This window comes from Tamandua tetradactyla, chromosome 5 (genome assembly GCF_023851605.1).
Source record: "Tamandua tetradactyla isolate mTamTet1 chromosome 5, mTamTet1.pri, whole genome shotgun sequence".
Taxonomy (NCBI): Eukaryota; Metazoa; Chordata; class Mammalia; order Pilosa; family Myrmecophagidae; genus Tamandua; species Tamandua tetradactyla.
The window spans coordinates 192,414,601-192,436,796 of NC_135331.1; the positions used below are offsets into that span (position 1 = coordinate 192,414,601).

The window sequence follows — 22,196 nt, forward strand, 5'->3', positions numbered from 1 at the left end:
AAAATTTTAACAGCAGGACACAATCGGCTCCCCAGAGACATCCCCCCACCCCCCCACACCCCGTTCCAGCAGCCGCCAATTGCTGGCCAATCTTATTTCATCTAAATCGCCACCCACCGCCCCACCCCCGCCTTCCGCAGCAGTTCTCACAGGATCACATTTTACCCTTACAGAAGGGCAGGCTGCGCGGGCTGTGGCTGTGGCTAGTTTCCTTCGCTCCCACGTTGGGGGTGATAACTGTCCCCGGAACCAGGCTCTGGAAAACGCTATGCATGTCATGAAGGAGCAGAGACCACTCACAATGGTGATAAGTTCCAAAAACCTAACCACTCTCTGCAATTAAGACGTCATCTTTCCCTCCGGGGACCTGCGGAGATGCACTGCTCGGAGCCTGTGTTCTACACAGGGCTGATGCGGGGCTCATGAGAATGAACGTTTTGTCAAGACCCTCACAACGAATAGCAATGATTACTTATTGTGCTAGTCTGATGTACCCCAGAAAAGCCATGTCCTCTAATCCTGACCCAATATTGATGAGTGGAAACCCTTTTAATTACATTATCTCCATAGAGATGTGGCACTCAATTGCAGGTGTGAACTTTTGATTAGATGTGACTCCACCCATTCAAGGTGGGTCCTAATTAGTTTACTAGAATTCTTTAAAAGGGGAAACATTTTAAAGAAACCTCAGATGCAGACCCTTGGAGAACAGTTGCTTCCGGGCTGATAGAGACACGGGTGTTTGGAGATACCAGGAGTGCCGACAGAGAGAGCAGATGCCCAGACACAGGCAGAGCCCAGCAGCCATCGCCATGTGCCTTCCCATGAGATGCTCAGCAAGTCAGAACCCAGAGTTGGGTCCCGGAGGAGCTAAGTGAAGGCCCTCAGACGCTTAGAGGGGAAACCACTGGCATCAGAAGCTGGAAGCAACGGGACCGGGAACAAGCACCAGCAGAGGCCAGCCCCGTGTGTTCCCATGTGACAGACATCAGCCTTCCTTGAGTCAAGGTGTCTTTCTCTGGATATATTGAACATATTTATGGTCTTAGATTTATAAACTTGTACCTTACTAAATTCCTTTTTAAAAGCCATTCTACCAAGACATAATGGTGTCTTGCATTCCAGCAGCTTTAGCAAGCATGCACTTCTCATCCCCAAATGTACTGCTTTTGACCTAAGCTGTTAACAGTTGGCACCGAGAAGGCTCACCTAAAGTGAACACTGTTGATCTTTCTTATTTAGTCTATCATTTGGAGCTTTGAAAGCCCAGTTTACACAGTGACATTATAGCAGACTGGAGATTATTTTGTTAAGGAATACAAAATATGAAATATGACTGCCCTGCAGCTGCTGTCACATGCGGCATTACCATCTACACCGCATCCTAAACCCAGCAAATGCACCAAGTCCTCACGCCCCCGAGCCTGCTCTCACCATCTCCGCTGAGTAAACAGCCCCAAGTGCATGCCCTGTTCCACGGGGGCTGCCACGGACCGAACTCGTGTCCTATCACTACAAACAACCCTTAGAGGGGTGGAGGCACCTGACTCTCAAAAAGCCCTGGCGAGACTCATCCACGACTTAATTGCACACACACAAACTTTCTGATGAGAAATAAATGCACAAAATTCCGTTTGCTTCCATCACATTCCTAAGGCTTGGCTTGCGGAGAGAAGTCTCGCCAGAGGGTTTTGGGGGGTGATGGTTTGTTTTTGTAGTAATTATTGAGAGCATGAGAAGGGCCTTTCTCAAGGTGAGATAATGTAGAGGGAACAGATCTCAAAGAAGACAGTTAATGCAGATTAAACAATTTGGGGAAGAAATTCTAGGTCACATTTTTAAATGTAAAGGAATATACCGCGGCTCATTTGCTCTATGACGCTTTTAAGGCTGAGAGGAGAGTCAGGCATGCAGTTTCATGGGCCTCGGGGACGGCTCCGCAGCCGGCTGCCACCCTACCCCCAGCAGAGCCTTCGAGAAGCTCAGACGCTCTCAGGCAGGACGTGAAGCAGAAGGGAGGGCTGCAGATGCCAAGGCTGAAGTGCTTCTTGAAAACAACAAAAAACACATGAGAAAACAAGTAAAACTATCCCTCGGAGAATTTTTAAAAGCTGGGGTGGATGTTGAACGAGCGAGAAGGCATTCTGGCACTCTAAAACACTAGACGGGGAGGCCTCCGGCAGCTGCTACCATCTCGATTCAGTGGTGATAGCAGCAGCCACTACAAAGCCGATCGGAGAAACTTTTTTTTTCACATATTTAATTGAGAAACATCCACACATGTACAGTTCAACCAATTACACAATCAGTGGCTCACAATATCATCACATAGTTGTATATTCTTCACCATGACTATTTTTAGAACATTTGCATCACTCCGGGAAAAGAAATAAAAAGAAAAAGGAACTCATACATCCCATAACCCTTACCCCTCCCTTTCATTGACCCACAGTATCTGTCTACCCAATATTTACCCTTTATCTCCCCCTATAAAGAGTAAAATAAATTTATTTTTTATCCTTTTTCTTTTTCTCTTACTCATCTGTCCATATCCTGGATAAAAGGAGCATCAGATACAAGGTTTTCACAATCACACAGTCACGTTGTGAAAGCTATATAGTTATACCATCGTCTTCAAGAATCAAGGCTACGGGAACACAGCTCAACAGTTTCAGGTACTTCCCTCCAGCCACTCCAATACACCATAAACTAAAAAGGGATATCTATGTAATGCATAAGAATAACCTCCAGCATAACCTCTCAACTCCATTTGAAATCTCTCAGCCACTGACACCATTTTGTTTCATTTCTTTTCCCTGTTTTGGTCAAGAAGGCTTTCTCAATCCCATGATGCCAGGTCCTGGCTCATCCCCAGGATTTCTGTCTCATGTTGCCAGGGAGATTTACACCCCTGGGAGGCATGTCCCACGAGGGGTTGGGAGTGGGAGGGCAGTGACTTCACCTGCTGAGTTGATTGAGAGAGGCCACATCTGAGCAGCAAAAGAGGTTCTCTGGGGGTGACTCTTAGGCATAATTACAAGTAGGCTTTGCTTCTTCTTTGCAGGAATAAGCTTCACAGAGGTGAGCCCCAAGACTGAGGGCCCGGCCCATTGATTTGGTTGTCCCCACTGCCTGCGATAATATCAGGAATCCCCCAGATGAGGAAGGTATTTCCTCCTTTCTCCCCCGTCTCCCAAGGGGACTTTGCAAATTTTTTATTCCCTGCCCAAATTACTCTGGGATGTACTGGGGAATCACACTAACCTGGACAAACCAACAAGATCTCACATTCTATCCAAGACTCCATGTACTTACAGTATTCAAGTAAACTGATAATACAAGTTAAATTAGGAAATGTAGTACCCCAAATATAAATTTTGCACCAAATAAACATCTCTCCCTTTGGTCTCACACAGAGATTGAAGTCTGAAAATACAAACCATATCATCCTTTACCCTGTATTCTGATTTACCTTAGTCCCGTCCAGATCAGCTTCATTTGTACCACTAGTCAACATCTGATCACTGCTGACTTCCATAGCTTCAGAGCTCTAATTCTTGAGCCTCAGGTGTCACATAAATACCGTAAGTTTCAGGGAATGACTAAGTTATATACAAATAGCTCAGTAACTTGGAATTTAGAAATATTAGTTACAACTCCTGAATAGATGTGACTGCTGTAAGAGCTTACAGCCTAGGACCCTTGACGATAAGCCCCACCCTGACAACCCATGCTCTTGACTTCAGTTCACTGAGTTTTATATTATAGTTAGTCCATATGAGTGAGGCATAATATTTGTCATTTGTTTCTGATATCTCATTCTACGTTCTGAGATTCATTCACCTAGTTGCATGCCTCACAGATTCATTCCTCTTGTGCTGCTCAGTGACCACTGTATAATACCCCACAGTTCCCCCTTCCATTCTTCAGCCCTTAGGCCACCTCCATCCATTGTGAATTGTGCACACTGCCACCATAAACACCAGTGTGCAAATGTCCATTCCTGTCCTCACACTCAGTGTATGTACTGAGCAGTGGGGTCTCAGGATCCCATGGCAGCCCCACCCCTGGCCTCCTGTAGAGCCACCACCCTGCCCTCCAAGGGGCTGCACCTCTCATTTCCCTACCAACAGTGAATAGTACATCTCCTTCTCTGCATTTTCTCTAGCACTTGTTTCTCTGTTCACTTTTAAACAGTTTTATTCACTTATCATATAACCCAACCTAAGCAAATAGAAATGCCTTCACCATCATAATCTATATGAAGATTTTTCTTTTTCGTCTGCAAAGAATCCACACTCCTCCTGCATGCCCCCCATCTGCTGACATTTAGCTTTGGCATAATGCCTGTTACATTCAATGGAAGCATATTACAATGTTACTGTTGACTATACACCCTAATTTGCATTGGTTGTACTTTTCCCATATACCATCCACTTTCAACATCTTGCAATGTTGACAACATTCATTTGTTCTCCCTCATGAAAAAGTGTTTTTATATTTGTACATTTAATCACTATCCTTGTCCACTGTAGGCATTCCTAAGTTATACCATCTCAGTGTTTATCCTGTCTTTTCTTCTGGTTTCATACATGCCCTCTTCTCCCTCAACCAGGCTCACACTCAGCTTCATGCAATTATATATACCAGTATAATTTAATTCATACTTGTGTTGTTGTGCTACCATCAGGTAGTCTTGAGCTATCCATTTCTGAATTTTTGCAATCAGTCCTGTCGCACAATCTCTGTCCCTTCAGCTCCAATTACCCAGTATCTACCCTATTTCTATATCCTGATAACTTGTGTTCTGAAATTCTCCAAGTTCATTAACTAATGTCAGTTCATATCATTGAGACCATACAGTATTTGTCCTTTTTTTTCTGGCTAATCTCACTCAGCATAATGTCCTTAAGTTCCATCCATGTTGTTACATACTTCATAATTTTGTTCTTTCAGCTGTGTATTCCATTGTATGTATATACCACAGCTTGTTTAGCCACTTGTCTGTTGATGGACACTTGGGCTGTTTGCATCTCTTGGCAATTGTAAATAATGCTGCCATAAACATTGGTGTGCAAATGCCCATTTGTGTCCTTGCCCTCATGTCCTCTGAGAAGATACCTAGCAATGGTATTGCCAGGTCATATGGCAATTCTGTACTTAGCTTCCTGCCTTCCACAGCAGTTGTACCATTTTACATGCCCACCAACAGTGGGTAAGTGTGCCTCTTTCTCCACATTCTCTCCAGCACTTGTGGGTTTTTTTTTTTCCATAATGGCCATTTAATGGATGTGAGATATCTCATTGTGGTTTTGATTTGCATTTCCCTAATAGCCAGTGAAGCTGAGCATCTTTAATGTGCCTTTTAGTCATTTGCATTTCCTCTTCTGAGAAGTGTCTGTTCATGTCTTTTGACCATTTTTAATTGGGTTGTCTTTTTGTTGTTGAGTTGAACAATCTCTTTATATATGCAGGATACTAAACCTTTCTCTGACATGTGGTTTCCAAATATTGCCTCACATTGCTGGGCTACTTTTTTTTACTTTCCTGACAAAATTCAGTACACAGAAGTGTTTAATTTTGAGGAGATCCCTTTATCTATTTCTTTTTTCAAAGCTCATGCTTTGGGTGTAAGGTCTAAGAAACCACCTCCCATCTGAGTAACCTATTTTTAAAACACTATACTCTGCAAAACATTAGGACTTCTGACTGAAAATAAAATTTGAGTTGGGTTTTTAAAATCTTTATTAAAAGAAAAGTGACAAGTTTAGAGAATAAACAAACTTTATTTTATAACAGTATTATAGAAAGCAAAATATCATTTAATACAACTTGAAGCTGCTATGAATCTAATCTGGCATAACTATACAAAGGGTCAAAAGCACAGGAAAAACGTTCATTCCAGCTAATCCATCCCTGTCAGGGGTCTGGTGTCAGCTTGACATGGTGGCACCTTCTTATAACCAACAAAAGACCAGCACAGCTCGTCACACCTGTGTGGATCACCCAACCATCTCAAGGAGATGCCTGCTCAGTACCAAAAGGTCAGTTTCACATGAGATGAGGTTTAACACAAAGCAAGCATGAGTGTTCAAATAATGGAAAGTATTGAAATCTGGGCATGTTAAGAAAAAAATGAAAGTGCTGAAGTTTTAAGCTGCCTGGATCTTACAGGAGAAGGGAGGAAATTTTTTATCTTTTCCTCCCTCCTGTTTCTGGAATGCTGCCGAAGAGCGTGTGTGCCCGCAAAGCTGGTACTGCGGGTCTAGGGGTAGCTGAGCACAGGGCACGGTCAGTAAACGTCTTCAGGATTCTCCAGCCCAGAGAGTCTCTGACTTTTCACTCAAATTAAAAAGTCAAAGGACTGGAAAAGTCAAGAGGGTTCAATATATAAAAATATCCAAGGAAATTCTCAAACATTAGAAAAGTTTCATGATGCAAGAAATGCTTCTACTCTGTATTAATATTTTCTCATACAGTAAATATGCACTGTAACCTGAAAACGCTGTAAATATTTACTGTAAGAACGCAATGGAAAGACTTTGGAAAGAAGAATGCTTCTACTGCAATTAGTCGCAGGGTTTCCCTTCCGACAAGAGCACCTGTTCGAGTGAATGGCACCTCACCAGCTCAGGCTGGCTCTGTTCACTGTCATCTGATCAGAATGAGCTGTACAGAGCAGGCAGCTGCACAGAGAGTCAACAGCAGAGAAAAACAAAGCCCTAATTAAAAAAAAGAGAGAGAACCAAGAACATTTAGAAGTGGTTATAAAACAAAACAATGTATTAAAATGCGAGGGGGCAGCATGGACCAACTGTTGGGGGAGGCTGGGGGCTGGCATTTGAACTTTGCAGCTTCTGGTCCTCGTGGCCAGCCGGGGTGAAATCCGCTGGAGCAGGGGTGTAGCCTCAGGCCTCGGGTGGTCAAAATTCTTCCTGTTCACACAGCTGAGTGTTGTTTAAAAAACTGATTTCTAGGAGTAAAGAAAAAGAGACAAGGCTTAAGCATCCCAAAATGTGGGTTTTGAAAATACACGTAATGCTCACCAAATTCCAAATCCACCATCGGCAGCTGCAGTCGGCCCCGATTCCGGCGTCCACGTCTGTGTACAGAGAAGGGAGCCTCTGGGCTCCTGAGGACCTGGCGGCCCCTGGAGAACCGACAGAGACGGGGACCACCTGCAAGGTTGTTTAAGGTTGTACTGCCAAAGGGCAGTACAGGGATGCAAAGTCAAGACAACCTGTGTAACAGGAGTCTAAGAACAAGAAACCAATGGAGGCTTTAAAACTAGATTCAAGAAGGGAGGACAACAAACTGGAACTTTACTCCAATGAAATGGACAGGAAGGGAGCCTGGCGGTGGTGAGAGGAGAAGGTAAAGGATATTAACATGGGCACAAGGTACACGTGGGGAAGCACGGGAGGCGCAGAGAAGAAACATGCATTACTGAGGCTAAGTGAGGGCCCAGTGAGTAATGGAAGGTCAGGTAAAAAGTACTGGCTCTATTCTATACACTACACTGAGAAGTATGAACTGGACCCAAGAGGCAAAAAAAAACTTCAGAGAGAGCATTCAGACACAAAGTCCAACTGCCACGCCTCTCTCCCACAGGGGCTGGGGGGCTGCCGGGCCAGAGCTGGAAGCAGGGCTGGCACTCGGGGGCAGTGGAAAGTGGCGACCGTGTCCTCTCCTGGAGCAGTGGGCTCCCAATCAGAGTGTACATCGGTTTGGCTGAATGCGACTCAGGCTTGTTTTAATGACCAGAACTCCCCATCATCTGGGTTCATCATCTCAGGTGTTCCCGTGGCCTCGGATTATTTCATGCAATTGGCTCATCAGACTCAAGGCGTCCCAGGGCTGCTGCCTGAGGAGACTCCATCATTCCTTACCTGTGCTTCCATCTGACTCTGGATGGACAAATCACTGAAGAGAACAGAGCCTTCTTTCTCTAAACTGGTAACGATTAAGGAAATGTGGGATGGGGGGATGGGTAAAACTACCAGTCAAACTGGACTTGGGGGTTCCCCGACTTCCAGCCACATTATGGACGCTCTTTGGAGCGGGGGCTCAGCCCACAGACCTGCAGCCACGGGGCCTGGCTCACAAGGAAGGGGCCCCGAGCGTCCACTGCCCCCAACCTGCGGGAGAACAGACCCTTCCTGCACCCCTTACACTCATGTCACTGTATTTCACAGAATCGGCTCTTGCCAAAAATAAAAATTCCACTTTGCCCTGAGTCATCAGTTCATAAAACAAAGCTAAAATTAAACTTCATTCAAAGTCATGAGTAGATCAATAAATAGACAAATATATAGGAATGGGAGAAAAGAGGTCCTCATCTCAGAGTTTCAACCTTTACTATCACAAATTGCAAATATAAGTTTACTTCCATTTGTTCATAAACCACCAGAACAGACACCCATTTCCCAGGTAATAACAGGTAGTATGACAGCGTGGCCTGGTCTTACTACCCCACACAGCTTTCAGAATCAAAGGACATTTGTCATTTCAATGTCAAATGCATTTCGGTTATTTCATTATCTAAAAAGCAGCGAATCAAGTGCAGCTCTGAGAGAATTAGTCACTCTGTTGGAGCACTCCATCTCCTTTCTGCTCGGCACAGGTGGGGTGTCATCTATTACGTGGGTTTTCTGTTTGCACAGTCACGCCTCTTTTTCTTTTTACTGCTTCTGACACTTAAACACATGTAGAAACATATTCCCCAAGTGCCACCATCAAACGTCCACCCTGGAAGAAGAGATAAGGATGGACTAGAGGACATCAACAGCACCGGCTTTCTAGAAAGTGTATGTTCTTTGGCATGTATCAGTGGGAAATAAACGTAATATTTGACAATTTTGTTTTTACCAACTTTCTTTGGGGTTTAAATGGCATCCCAGCCAAACAGAAAGCTAGGCGCTGGTCTTCACACCAGAACCACGAGTTTCAATAATTCTCTCTTTTTAAGCTTGCATTCGACCTCCTATTCTCCAAAGTCTGCACCTCTTTTCTTGATCAGTACATCTGTAGGCATCAGCTCAACTGCTCTCACTTGTGGCATGGCTCACCTTGAGTCCGGATAAGATCAATTAGCTACTAAGTGCATGAATTATACCTTATGCACTACAATTTTGGTCAAATACAAGTAAACAAAACAAACTACTGTGTCTCTGCTTCTGTTTCCCATCCCTAGACTATGCAATGTCAGTGAGCACTGTGAAATATTCCAATCGCCTTCCCGAGACTGTGCTGCACCCCTGCCCCGTTTCCACCCCCAGTCCCCACCCCCCCCTCCACACCCCCCAACCAGGTCCCCACCCCAGCCCCTGCCCTGCCCCCCAATAAGATGCTAATTGTAGATACGTGACCAGCACAACTAGACAATGGGATGAAATGAAGATGGGACACGTGAGCTACACCTGGAAAAAACCTGGCTTCTGAACGAAAGCAGCTGCCTGGAGGCAGCGGCTCTGGGGTCCTCTAAGCTCTGCGGGGGTCCTCATGGGGCCCTGAGACAGAGGGCCCATAGCCCCCAGACCACTCGGGCGCGTTGCTCCACTCTGCAGCTCTGCGGAAGCCTCATGCCCTTTCCCGGGGCTGGCAGGTGTGTGTCCCCAAGCCCTGAACGGGACGCTGACTTTGAAACGTGGGCTTGAACGCGCTGTCTCACTCAGAGATTGCTGTTAAACAGGCACAACAGTACAGGAAGTCGCAGCGCTAGTTCAATTACCCACTGGGAGGACGGGGATTCGGGGGTATCTAACCTGCTCACGGAACGACCAGTTTAGTTTTCTGGAATGCCAGCACGAGCGCACACGGCCCTGGATCGCCCGCCGCTGCCCACCTTCTCGGGGAAGACAGCAGAGCCGGAGGAGATGCGACGGCCCCATTTCCCGGCTGGGCCTCAGCCTCTCGGGGGCCCCCAGCACCCAAGTCGGGCGCAGCAGACCCGGCGCAGTGCCCGCCACACCTCCTTCACGGCGTCAGCTAGGGGCTGCCCCGACCCCGTTCCCACCTAGATCCTCCTCCGTGCTCCCGCTCGACCAGGGTTGGACCTGCACAGAACGGGCAGCTAAGCTCCAGCCCAGGCATCTGCTGTTGGCGAGCACAGGCCTTATTGAACGCTCTGAAATCTCAATGGCAGGACAGCGGCTTGTCCCTAGTGCGCCCTCGGTACGTATTTGTACGATGGACAAGCAAATGAACGAGAGGCGCTCCCCTGGGAGCCTCTGGCTACCACAGATGCTTCAGGTGCCAAGGGGGTGTGGCCGGGGTCAGCCAGCCCCCTGAGGGCCCGGGGTGCCAGTTCTCCAGTGGCCTGTGGGCTCGGGGTGCTGGCCATGGCCCTCTCCTGTGGCCGGTTCTTTCTAAGCTGCCCAGACCAAGCTAGGAGACCTGTCCCTTTGTGGGACTGCTCGGGACACAGGTCCAGTGGTGACAGGGTCAGCAACACTTTGTGACCATTTAAGGGCCTGAAAATAAGCATCTGGGATAAACTGGGCGTGGAGAGCACCCCTGGAAGGCTCTAAGACAATCGCAAGTCCGTGGCGAAGTCCTCATCTACAGATGTGGGCGCCCTCTTTCCCACAGGGCTACGTTCCGCTCCTCTCGCCTCAGGCGGCCACCACCCGCCTGGGAAAGCTGAGAAGGCTCAGCCCTGGCAGGTGCTTCCGTGACCAGCTTACCCCCACCTTCAGGGATGCGCAAATGCTCAGAGCCCCCCTAAGGGGGAGGTGCAGTCGGGAGGAGAGCGCACAGGTCTGGAGAGGGAAACGGGCAGGTGCTTCTCAGACAGTGATTTACGCTTCTAGTGTGGCCTTAAGACGCTGCCCTGGTCCTGCTGCTGCCTCTGTGAGACCCCGGCGGGGAGGCACAGGGCAGCAGACGCAGGAGAAACACTGCCCAGCCCTGCAGTCTGACCACAAAGGGGGTTTCCACACAGCGGGCTAAGCCTGCGGGGACGGAGAGGGAAATGACTCGGAGACAACAACCTGCCTTTAGCGCTCAGCTCACTTTCTCTCTCTGTGACAGGTTCTATTTCTGAGGCAGAGCCCCGATCTGTACCCTCACTGCACATTCCCTTCGCTGCACTCATGCCACTTGCAGTCACCTCCTGCTTACTCTGCCAACACCCGCCCCTGCCCTCGCTGCAGAAGGGCCCTGCCTGCTTCCCGCACCCCTGCATCCCCAGCACCCTAGCCCGCCCTGCATGGAGCTCAGTAAGCATATGTTAACAAAGGAAACAATGAAGCTTTCCCAAAACTTACCTGGGGTGCTCACTTTCTATGCTAATTCACACTTCACATTCCTAAAGCTGCTCATATAAACTGGCCCGGGAGACGGGCAGCTTCAAGGCTGCACAGGTGTGTGAGAGTGTGTCCATTATGTTGAATATAAGGGGTCCGGAAAAAGGGACAGACCTAACTTACTCGGCACTAAGACGCCACAGGAGAAAGCAGGGGCCCTGGCAATGCTCACAGCAGCCACTAATTTCTGTCTTATTTCTCATTAAGAAATGTGGTTGATTCACAGAAGTTAGAGGAAAAATAGACATTATTACCACTTTACATGTGCATAACACTATGTCCTCACTCGTTATCTCATATCCTAAAAAGTTCTAGAAGTTAGGAAGGGTTGACTTTCCCACCCTCACTGATTTGCCCAATGTCACATAATTTTATATCTGGCAAAGTTAAAACGTAGCCCCTATACTTCTGACTTCCAGCTAAGAAGGCTCTCGGCCTCCCATATTCAAAGCCATCAGGGAAATACATCTCAAAAATAAAAAGATCAGTGTTCAGCACAGAACAGCACATTTCAGGCGACTGAATTTTTAAATTGTGCTAAAATTTAAATTGTGCTAAAATAAAGAGATTTCTGTCTGCAAGTCTTTTACAGACTCTATATTGGAAGTGATACATAAAATGTGAAGCATTAAGGTTGCTAGATATAAGATCAATAAAGAGAAGTCCATAGTAATTCTATACTAGCAACAGCTAGAAAATTCAATTTAAAGAAAGATATTTAATAACAGCAACAGAAAATATAAGCTGCCCTGTAATAAAACCAATGCAAGATTTATAAGACTTCCTTTGGTAAAAATTATATAAATGTTATTTAAAGACATTAAAGATGATCTATATAAATGTTTATGGGTAAAAAGATTGAAAACTTACAAATACGTAATTCTCTGCACACTGAGCTATAGAGTGGATACAATTCTAATTAAAATTTGAATTAGCATGCATCCTAGAACCTAATAACCTGAATCTGAGATTTATATGAACAGGGAACTGAGACCAGCCAAGGCACTCCTGAGGAAGAGAAACCACGGCCAGGGGTGGGGTGTCGTCTCACACCCCCAGGGAGTAGAGGGGAAGCATGGGGAGGGGTCCCACACCCCCAGGAGTAGAGGGGAGCCATGGGGGGGGTGTCATCTCATACCCCCAGGAGTAGAGGGGAACCATGGGGGGGTCCCACACCCCCAGGGAGTAGAGGGGAACCATGGGGGGATTCCCACAGCCCCAGGGGGTAAAGCCCAGGACCGAGACGAGCTGGCGTGGGGCAGGGGCAGCACAGCTGCACACAGGAACAGGAGGCTTCTGGCCGAGGCGGGGCAGGACGGGCTCCCATACTCAGGGCTGGCCGGCCCCTGACTCCCGGCCAGGTGGACACTGCTCCACATCCCGCAGCAGGAGCTGTTTCGTGCACATCAACATGTCTGGCGAAAGCACCTCTAACACCTCAGGGCACAGAAGGAGCCGAGCTGTACAGGCAAAGCCTGAAAGAGCCAACTGTACCAATAAGTCAACTCATCCACGTAGTAAACGGGAAAGACGTGCCACTAACCTGAAGCTGCCTGCAACCCGTACTGCGCACAAAGGACTAGTGTCCCAGACATCAATAAGAAAATATACGTTACAGAGAGAGAGAGAGAGAGGAAAGGAAAAGAAAGAAAACAGGCAAGAGAGTTAGATGAGCATTTCACAGAGCTGTTTTGGCCATTTGTGTCTACACAGAAGACACAACTGTGTCTACACAGAAGAGAAAACACGAATGGCCGATAACTACATGGAAGGATATTAAATCTCACTATTAATTGGGGAAATGCAAATTAAAATCACAGCTATATATCTTTTTATATCCACCAGGCTGGCAAAATGAACAAGTGAGCAGGGAGAAGGTGGGGTAGTTGGAGCCCTGTCCCTGCGGCCGGATGTCCCCCTGGGGTGCGGTCCTCGATGGTGTGCACCCATGGCCGGCCATCCATGGGCCCCTGGCTGCAGACTGCCCAGTGCACAATTCACTTTAGAAGCAAACAAGCAATCTCGTATGTGCTGCGCAAGAAAGATAAAACTTGTCCTTAAAATGACTATGAACACTTACTTCCTTAAGAACACTGTAGCACGAGTTTTTTGTTTTGTTTTTGCATGGGCAGGCACCAGGAATCGAACCCGGGTCTCCTCATGGCAGGTGAGAGCTCTGCCCCTGCGCTGCCATCACATCACCCTGTGGCACCAGTTTTAAAGGTTCTTTAGTTATCAGAAGGAAACTGCATAATGCATAACTAACCCCATACTGGTGGCCATTTAGAGTGTTTCCAACTTTTTGCTAGTGCACATAAAAATGTCACGAATATTCTTGTATATAAATCTGTATATACATCCTCTGGTTGTTTAATACAGAAGCGTATGAGCATATTTTTCTCCCCCAAGTTCTCGAACACTTTTAAAAAGAAAGACTGCCAAATTGATAGGTAAAAACTAGCACACTGCATTTTAAATTTCTATTTATTCCAGCAATGGTGAAGCTAGACATATTTTGTTTACAGTTCATTTAGTTTCTACTTAACTTTTCTTGCTTAATCTACCCATTTTTGTACTTAACTATCTAAATTTTCTTAATGATATATAAAATTCTTAAAATATTCAGGATATTAATAGTTTCTCTGCCATATATATTAGACTCTGTCATTTATCCTGATTTCGGTTCTGTTGGTCTGACTGAAAGTTTTCAACTTCACATAGTCGAATCGGCCCTTCCCGAGGCCCCTGCTCTGACACACAGTTCTTGGGGCTCGTATTCAGAGCACTTGACAGTGCTGTGCGCCCTCCCCCACGCCAAGGCCCTTACCCGGGTGGCAGCACCGAAGGGCTCCTGACCACACAGGGTGCCCTGCCAGCTGAAGCCCGTCTCCGCCAGCCCCTGTGCAGGGCAGGCAGCGGGCCCCCGGCCAGCGCGCAGGCCGCAGCCACTTCCGAGCTGGGCCTTGGGATACGGGGAGGTGGTCGGCCTTACCTGCTCATGCCTCCCCCTCGTCCGCCAGCTCTGTCTCCTTGTGGACTACCACCCTGGTGACTGCCATGTCGGGGTGCTGCTCGCGGGCCTCCCGGATGGCCTGGGCCAGCGCCTGCGGGGGACAAGGCAGGTGAGCGGAGGGCAGCTCTGCCCAGCGGGAGGACCCCGGCCAGCCAGGCCTCGGCCACCAGCCTCGCGGCGCCTTCCTCATCCGAGGGAGCCACAGGCTGCCCCGAAATGGGCTGGCGGTGACTGGAGAGGACGCGTCCTGCTTTTGCAGGTGTCCCTTTCCCGCAGGGCGGTCTCACGGAGCAGCATGTTGGCAGAGAGCCCTGCCCCGCCAGGGCTGCCCAAGGACCGGACAACACGGGCCCCGAGCTGGCCCTCTTGCGGTAACGGGGCGGGCGCTGAGCCCGGTGCACAGCCCCACGGAGCAACAGGGGCGGCAGGGCCTCCAGCCACCCCTCTAGGCGGCCCCGCTGGCAAGGGCCTGTCCGGCCCTAGTGCCCTCTCGGGCGCTCACTGCCGTCTAAACTGCAGGATTCGGGGCAGGGAGATCATCTACCTCTCAGGGCACAGAGCGATGAAAAGAGCAGCAGTAACAGGAACGACGACGTGTAAAGCTGACGAGCAGGGACAGAAGGCTCTGCAGGCCACGGGACTCCAGCCCCGCTGCAGGTGCAACGCGGGAAGGATGGACACTCAGGGGGCCCCTGGTCCCACAAGGCGAGAGGGCAGCCCGGCCCAGTCCCCCCACCCCCCTGCTGGGGCCAGGTAGAGGCAGAGCCTGGCTTCAGCACAAAGCAAACCACAAAGGCGTCGTGACTAAGTGGAAAGGAAAACACCAGTGTTTTCCAAAGGGAAAAGATGTTTTTCATAATTGCTGTTAATTTGGTTCTTTAAAGAAATCTTAGAGGAAAAATGAAAAATTGCACACACGACCAAAGTCTAGGAAGGAATTCCAGAACAGAAAAGACACTCCACTGGGATAGAGGGTACCGTCGCTCTCTCCTGCAGGTTTTTACAGCCGCATCTCTTTCCTTTTCTCTGACACATAAGGGGACAACCGCGCTTCTTGTTTGCACCACGGCTCCTGTCAGCCGTGACACTGCCCAGCAAAACCCTGGGCCTCACTCCACCAGAAAGGGGGTGCTGCAAAGAAAGAAACTATTACACCAAAGTGTTTTTACACACAAAATTGGAAGGACCTTAAATGTGCTTAACTTCCATCAGGAAAGAAACTCAGACAGAAGGCAGGTAAGGACCCTGCAGGCGGCTGGAGGGAGAGCTCAGCTACCTGCGGGGCAAAGGAGGAGCGGGGGAGGGACGGGAGCAGGCCCCTTCCCCGGGAGCTCAGCTCAGCCCTGATGGGGGGACAGGAGCAGGCCCCTTCCCCGGGAGCTCAGCTCAGCCCTGATTGGGGGATGGGAGTAGGCCCCTTCCCCGGGAACTCAGCTCAGCCCTGATAGGGGGACGGGAGCAGGCCCCTTCCCCAGGAGCTCGGCCCTGATGGGGGGACGGGAGCAGGCCCCTTCCCCAGGAGCTCAGCTCAGCCCTGATGGGGGGACGGGAGCAGGCCCCTTCCCCAGGAGCTCAGCCCTGATGGGGGGATGGGAGTAGGCCCTTCCGCAGGAGCTCCGCTCTGACGGGAAGGACACAGTGCAGCAGCAGCCGGAGGATGCGCCACCGAAGCTGCACTAGACATGCGGGCCTGTGAGACCCAAACTGGGGGAGTCATGCAGAGGAATACATGCTGGGAGCTCGTGCCTGCCCTGAAGGGAGCGCTCGCAGGACAGGGGATCGCTCAGTGGTGCCCAAGGAAGAGGGTCCGGGAGCTGGACGGGGGACCCCAAAGCTGTTATCTCATCTGTACACACCCAAAATCAATCTGCCCAAGTCCCGTCCCTAGCACGAGCACGTGGATTAGATACAATAAAATGTGAACATATTTCGGCCACAAGAAGAACGTGTGAACACTCTCACGTCTCACTCCCAAGTGGAGAAGTTACTTTTTTTACAAAGAAAGACGCGCGGAGGGCAAGTGCGGCTGGCTAGAGCTGTCCTGGTGTGGGTACAGCCGCAAGGGACAGAGGCCTCTCAGGCAAGCTCCAGGGACATACTCCTCTCTTAACATGCCATAATGAGAGAATTTCCTTCTCTCTCTCACACCCAGATGGTTTCCTTCCACTATTAAGCTTCCTTTTGAACTAGACTGAAACTGAAAGAGCTGTCGGTGACGTTAAAGTCTCTGCAACGCGGGGGCAGGGAAGTGACTTCCCTCATTCAACTCTGAAGCAGCTCGAGCCCCTCTTGACAGGCTGTAAGGACAGATGGAACACAGACGGCATCCCAGAAGCCACAAATAAACGTACTCAAAAAAGCTCGGGCCCTTCTGTAGCTGACCATGAAGAGGTGAGTCTGCTCCCTTTGTTTGATCTCTGACCGCAGAGTTACAACAGACTCCAGCGTGCGGAACACAAAGGCATGCGGCAGTCTTTCAGCAAGAGTTAATGCAACAGCATCACAATTCTCTTAACTGTAAGATTTGGGCATTTGTAATGTAACTTTTTTGGCTCTTTTATTTATTTTTTGCATGGGCAGGCACCAGGAATCGAACCCGGGTCTCCGGCACGGCAGGCGAGAACTCTGCCACTGAGCCACCGTGGCCAGCCCATCTTTTTTGGTTTTATATTTCAAATTATATTTTTAATGGTTGCCTATAAGAAGCAGTGCAACTGGATTTGAATTTTCTGAAAAAACAGGACAAAAGACATGCATATAATAAAATCTGAATATAATCCCAAGGGGGGGAATTTTCTAAGCTGGAGAGGACCTAGGCTCTGGAGGAGGGCAGGGAGAAGGGACAACGGCTGGGGGGACCCTGCCGCTAGGGGGGAGACCCTGCCGCTCACATCCACCCTGACAGGGGGACAATGGCTGTGGGGAGACCCTGCCACTAGGGCAGAGCCCCTGCTGTTCACATCCACCCTCGCAGTGGAGGACTCGGCGGATGCTGGCCGAGCCATGCCACAGGGAGAGAGACTTGGGCTTGCTCCAGCAGAGTCTATGTCATGGGACAGTCTCTCTCGTCCCGCGGGACTTCCACATGGTCATTCACTTTCCAGTGGTCACCAGGCAAGTCCACTAGTTGTCTATGAGGAGAAGACATTCCTAAGTCAAAATTCAGAGTTGACAACGCTTCAACCTCTCAAGGAATTAAAATAAGCAAACATCATGAAAAAGACAGTAAAGTAAAACCGTGTTCAGAGTAAAAATGGGAGCGATTTTTTCTTAAGCGTAAAGAGAATCCATTTCTCTCTCATCACACTTCGGGACTTTCTCCAACCAGAAACTTCGTTCACTAAAAGTCTCTTTCCTGAGCTCAGCATCATGTTCAAAGCTGGGTAACTATCATTTGCTTCTACTTCCCAGCTAAACAGTCAGCCGAACTGCTCTTTTTCCTTTCTTCAAGATGCTGTAAAAGAAAAGCAGCTTGGTCTCCTTTGAAGCTGGCCAATTAAAATCCCTCAGAGGAAACCCTGAAATGCCATGCCTTGGGGCCACCATCCGACAAAGCTGCTCTAAGAGCCTCCACGCAGCGCCTGCTCACAAGCACGTGTGCTGCCACTCAGTGTCTGCAAGGAAGCAGCCACTTTGCTAAACTTGTGTTCTGAATTAATGTGAATTTTTTACTTAATAGGAATAGAGAAAAACACCTGGTAGTAAACAGTCCAACCTATAAAAAATACCAGAAAAGTTCATAAAGAGGCCTTTAACCCAACCTAGTTCCTTTTTTCAGATTTTTGGAGCCAGTGTCATTAAATTTCCATTTTAAAGAAATATCTGATGACTTTTAAACCAGACCTCTGTGAAATTTAATGCTTGCCAAGACTCCTCTAGATTATTTTGACCAAAAAGTACACACACAAAATCAGTGAGAAATAAACAACCTATGTGTTATGCTGATTGTAGCTAAGTGTCGATGGCCAAGTATCTTTATGCCACACTCAGGAATCGGGCTGCAAAACCAGGAGGTATGAGAAGGGGTTCTAGGCAGGGATGCGACGTGATGAGAAATGCAAACTTTAAAAAATAAATTCAGTCAGTCTCCAGATTAGAACCTAAGGTCATTACCTGGTCATGATCAATATCTGCATCTCCTGTGATCACGATGCGTTTCTCAATCCTTGTCTCAGATATTCCGCCTTTCACAGTCTAAAGATCGTAAAGAAGAAAAAACAGCAACGTACATTTAATCAGGAAAAGCCCAATGGGGCCCCTTGGAGCCTCGAATCACAGCAAAGGGGCACAGCCCCGTGCTGGCACACTCACGTTCTGCCAACTTTTCCAATTTCTAAGCTTTCAAGAGAGTTCTACTGTTAACAGTGAAAGCATTCATAAATACCCCTCAATTGAAAGCAACCCTAAAACTAGCCTGCCCAGGTTCAGGTGAGACTGAGACGGTGGGACAGATGCTACTTCATCCAGAAAGTGCCACTGGGAGAGGAGCTATCACAGGTTCCTGAGTTCCCTCATTCCCAGTTGGCCCGTTTTTGAGAAGGAGAGTAGAAAGAGAAGAGAAGTATTCAGTATTTATAGAGATATAAGGAATTGTAATCATTTAGGAATCTGTTTCCTATTTAAAAAACTGTTTGGAGTTAAGTAGTTTTAATTGCCTGATTCTAAGTCTTAAAGATTCGTTTGGTGATTTTGTTCATTTGGTTTAGTACAATCATAAAAAAGGACTTGGATTGAGTTTACAATACCAAAGATGGATTAGGCTGACAATCACGACTTATGTCAAGCATTTACATGATGAAGGCCACAGTATGTGGCTGGGAACGTGGCTGGGGCGTGGGGCACAGGGCTGCAGGAAGGCACCTGGCCTCGGAGCTCCGCACCGACAGCTCACAGCGAGGACAGCGTGCGGCCCACCCGGGCGAGGGTGCCACCTGGCTCGACAGTCCACACTGACAGCAAGCACTCCCCGCGCAGTCCTGGGAAAAGCGCGCCCCAACCGCCACAACCCCAGCAGGTTCACCACCAACCACACGCCACACTCGCACTGCCAGGACTTTTAAATTCCACCTTGTATTTAGGTGGCAATTTTTCCTTTAGAAGTGTTCTGTTTGGTTTTTTTTGTTATTTAAATTGGAGGCAAAGGGATATATTTAAGACTTTTAAGCATACCCAGCTCCGAAAAGTAAAAGGAAAAAGGAAATACTGGAAAACAAGACCGGAGTGAGAAATCTGATGACTTAAAATGCATGAGAACCACCTGGAGGCTTCCCACACGCTCCCAGGTCTCGGGAGGTGTGGATCGGGCAGGATTACATTTCTAACAAGTGCCCAGGTGAGGCTGCTGCGCTCCAGGCTCACTGAGTCACTGGCACATGGCGCTAAAGGTGGTGAGAACCATCTGGGAAAATGCCCCAAATCAACATGCTGGTGCCTTAATAAGCGAGGAAAAAATTACACTATCTAATGAAGTTTTCTTCATTTCCGGGCTTCCATTCAGGAAAGCATGCTTGTACTGAATAACATCTTAAGTTCTGCTCCAGTAGCTGTCTTAAGTAAAGCTATTCAATAACATATTTTTATCCCCTTGTACTTCACCAAATTGCAATTTGGTTAAAATACATCACCTGTCATGGGAGCCTAATGCCTTGGATACTTGGAATCCAGGCATTTTTGCCCACTGCCCCGTCTTTTACTCTGAGTGCGTCTGGAGACAACTCAGAAAAGGTCCCGTCTGTGAAGCGCACCAGCCCTCTGGACCCCTGGGTGGCTGTACCTTGGTGATGTGCGTGGTCGTGGTTGTGGACACAGACTCTGCTGTGATGGTCTGCGCAGAGAGTAATGCGCCCGAATCGCCACCAGCCCCGCCATCAACCTTTGGACAGTTGGGGAAAAATACAAAGTAAAGTTTAGTTTCCATCACGTTGTAAGAGAAGACCCCCCTACCCACTGAACATGCATCCTTAAAAATCTATGCAGCTGGCAGAAGATCCAACCACCCATCCTGCATGCATATGTGATGGTAATTTATCAACCAGGAGACTCCTGGCTGGCAACTAAAGGAGCCAAAGCGAGAGGCTGGAGACACGTGCACAGGCGAGCCCTGCGGGTGGAGAGAAAAGGAAGACTGGAGGAGACAGTGGGGCTCAAGGCTGGAAGGGGGTCAGCGAGACTGACTTGTGGACATTCTGCAGAAGCTAGAAAAAGTAGGGGATCAGGCAGAAAAGTTTCCATGGTGACCAGGAGTGCCGAGTTTGAGGTTCTTTTTTTTTAAGCACAGGTGGGTAAAAATAGAGAAACACTTTCTCAGATTATTAAGCAACAGAACCTGACTAGGAGACATTGGACTTGAGAGTGATTTGGTTATGTGTGTTTTTTAAAACTTCATTGTTCCTCCAAGTTTGTATATTGTGAGTGTGTATATGGGTACATGTATTTGATATGTATTCACACGTGCTTTCTCTATACATATCATACATAAATCCCATGCATATGTCAAAATAGGCTTTTACTTTGACAGTGGAAAGGGCAGGAAGGCTGTGGAGTTTACCAGGGGAAATACGAAGGAAATCAATAGCCTCTCTCAGTTTTTGTTATTAAGATCAACCTTATCTGCCGCCTGTCTCCTCCCACTCACCGACAAATGGAAATAACCTGACTTTGAGACGGAGCCCCTGAGCCTGCCTGGAGAGTCCACGCTCCTGTGCAGCCTCAGGCGGGCAGTCACCACGAGACAGACACACGAGCGTGGCCCCCAGCACACCCGCTCACAAGGCAGCCACCCATGCCCAGGTAGGCTCTACGTGCTCATGCAGTAACACACTCAAAGTAATTTCGAGAAATGTCTTCTACATTCACAAATTAAATCTTTTAAAAATATTTTAAGAGGGCAAAATCTTCCCTCCTCCCCCATGGTGCAGCCCTACTGAGCAGCACTGACTTCTACGTAGAGAAAACAGTCCATTTTAAAATGCTGGCTATTACCCCATTTCTGTTACCTTTAAAGTTAGCCATCGATGCTCATTTCCAAACTTTACAGAATCAATGTCTGAGGACTAAAATAAAGTACATGAACTTGGTCATTAATTAGACACACAGTATCGCTGTTCATGTTCAGAATGACCACAAAAGCTTCAGAAACTCGTCCCGTGTGAAGCAGCTCCCGTGTGGATGCACGTGTGTGTGCATGTGTGTGCGCGTGTGTGTGTGCCACAAGCATGCGTGAACCACGAGGTCTGCCTGCAGGGCTAAGAGGGGAAAGAGCCCACAGCTCACTAATCCACAACGACATCAGACCCAGTAACTTCTGTAAGACGAGCTGCTTCCTACGTGTGCAGACAAACACTCCTGAGTGTACGGAGCCGGAAATGGCCCCTGCAAAGGCACCCGAGCCTGGCGCGGCCTGTCCTGGTGCTCATCTGCACCCCACAATTACTCGGCCGTCACCAGGGCGGCAGCTCTGCCTCAATCGAAGAAAGCAGCACAGCGAAGTGGAGATACAAAATGGAGAAATAAACAGCCATGTCCAAAGTCAGAAGCACATAAACCAGGAGAGGACAGAGTGAAAACAGAGCAGGCAGACTCGGTAGAAACGTGCCCAAGGAGTCCAGCCTGGAGCCTCTGTACCTGTGGAGACTCATACGTGATGGTTTTGGTCTCGGTTTGGACAATGGGGACTTCCGTGGTGGAGATTTCTGTCCTTTGTGAGGCGTCAGAAATTGTTACCATCTCTGTTTTTACCACTGGTGGCTGAGGTGAAAAAGGAAGGGAAAAATAAATTCCAGAGGTAACAAAACAAAAGTGCTTAATGGAGTCTTCAAAATACCTGTAAGGAACATATCCAAACACACTCTCATGCACAAAAGAAAAGAGTAAAAGCA

General features: G+C 48.2%; 1 protein-coding gene across 15 annotated transcripts in view; it reads right to left on the reverse strand.

The window, feature by feature from the left end:
- Positions 1-5,766: 5,766 nt before the first annotated feature.
- Positions 5,767-22,196, reverse strand: part of EPB41L2 (erythrocyte membrane protein band 4.1 like 2) — a 215,432-nt gene continuing 199,002 nt past the window's right edge. For 12 of the 15 annotated variants that reach the window (XM_077162888.1, XM_077162892.1, XM_077162894.1 and 9 more), the window contains 5 exons: positions 21,943-22,065; positions 20,093-20,191; positions 18,433-18,513; positions 14,299-14,410; positions 5,767-6,973 (listed from right to left, as the gene is read on the reverse strand). In XM_077162888.1, the coding sequence (XP_077019003.1) occupies positions 14,303-14,410; positions 18,433-18,513; positions 20,093-20,191; positions 21,943-22,065 (411 nt within the window). In that variant the 3' untranslated portion in view covers positions 5,767-6,973; positions 14,299-14,302. The remainder of the gene's footprint in view (positions 6,974-14,298; positions 14,411-18,432; positions 18,514-20,092; positions 20,192-21,942; positions 22,066-22,196) is intronic. The other 3 variants (XM_077162898.1, XM_077162899.1, XM_077162901.1) reach the window with 1 other exon arrangement.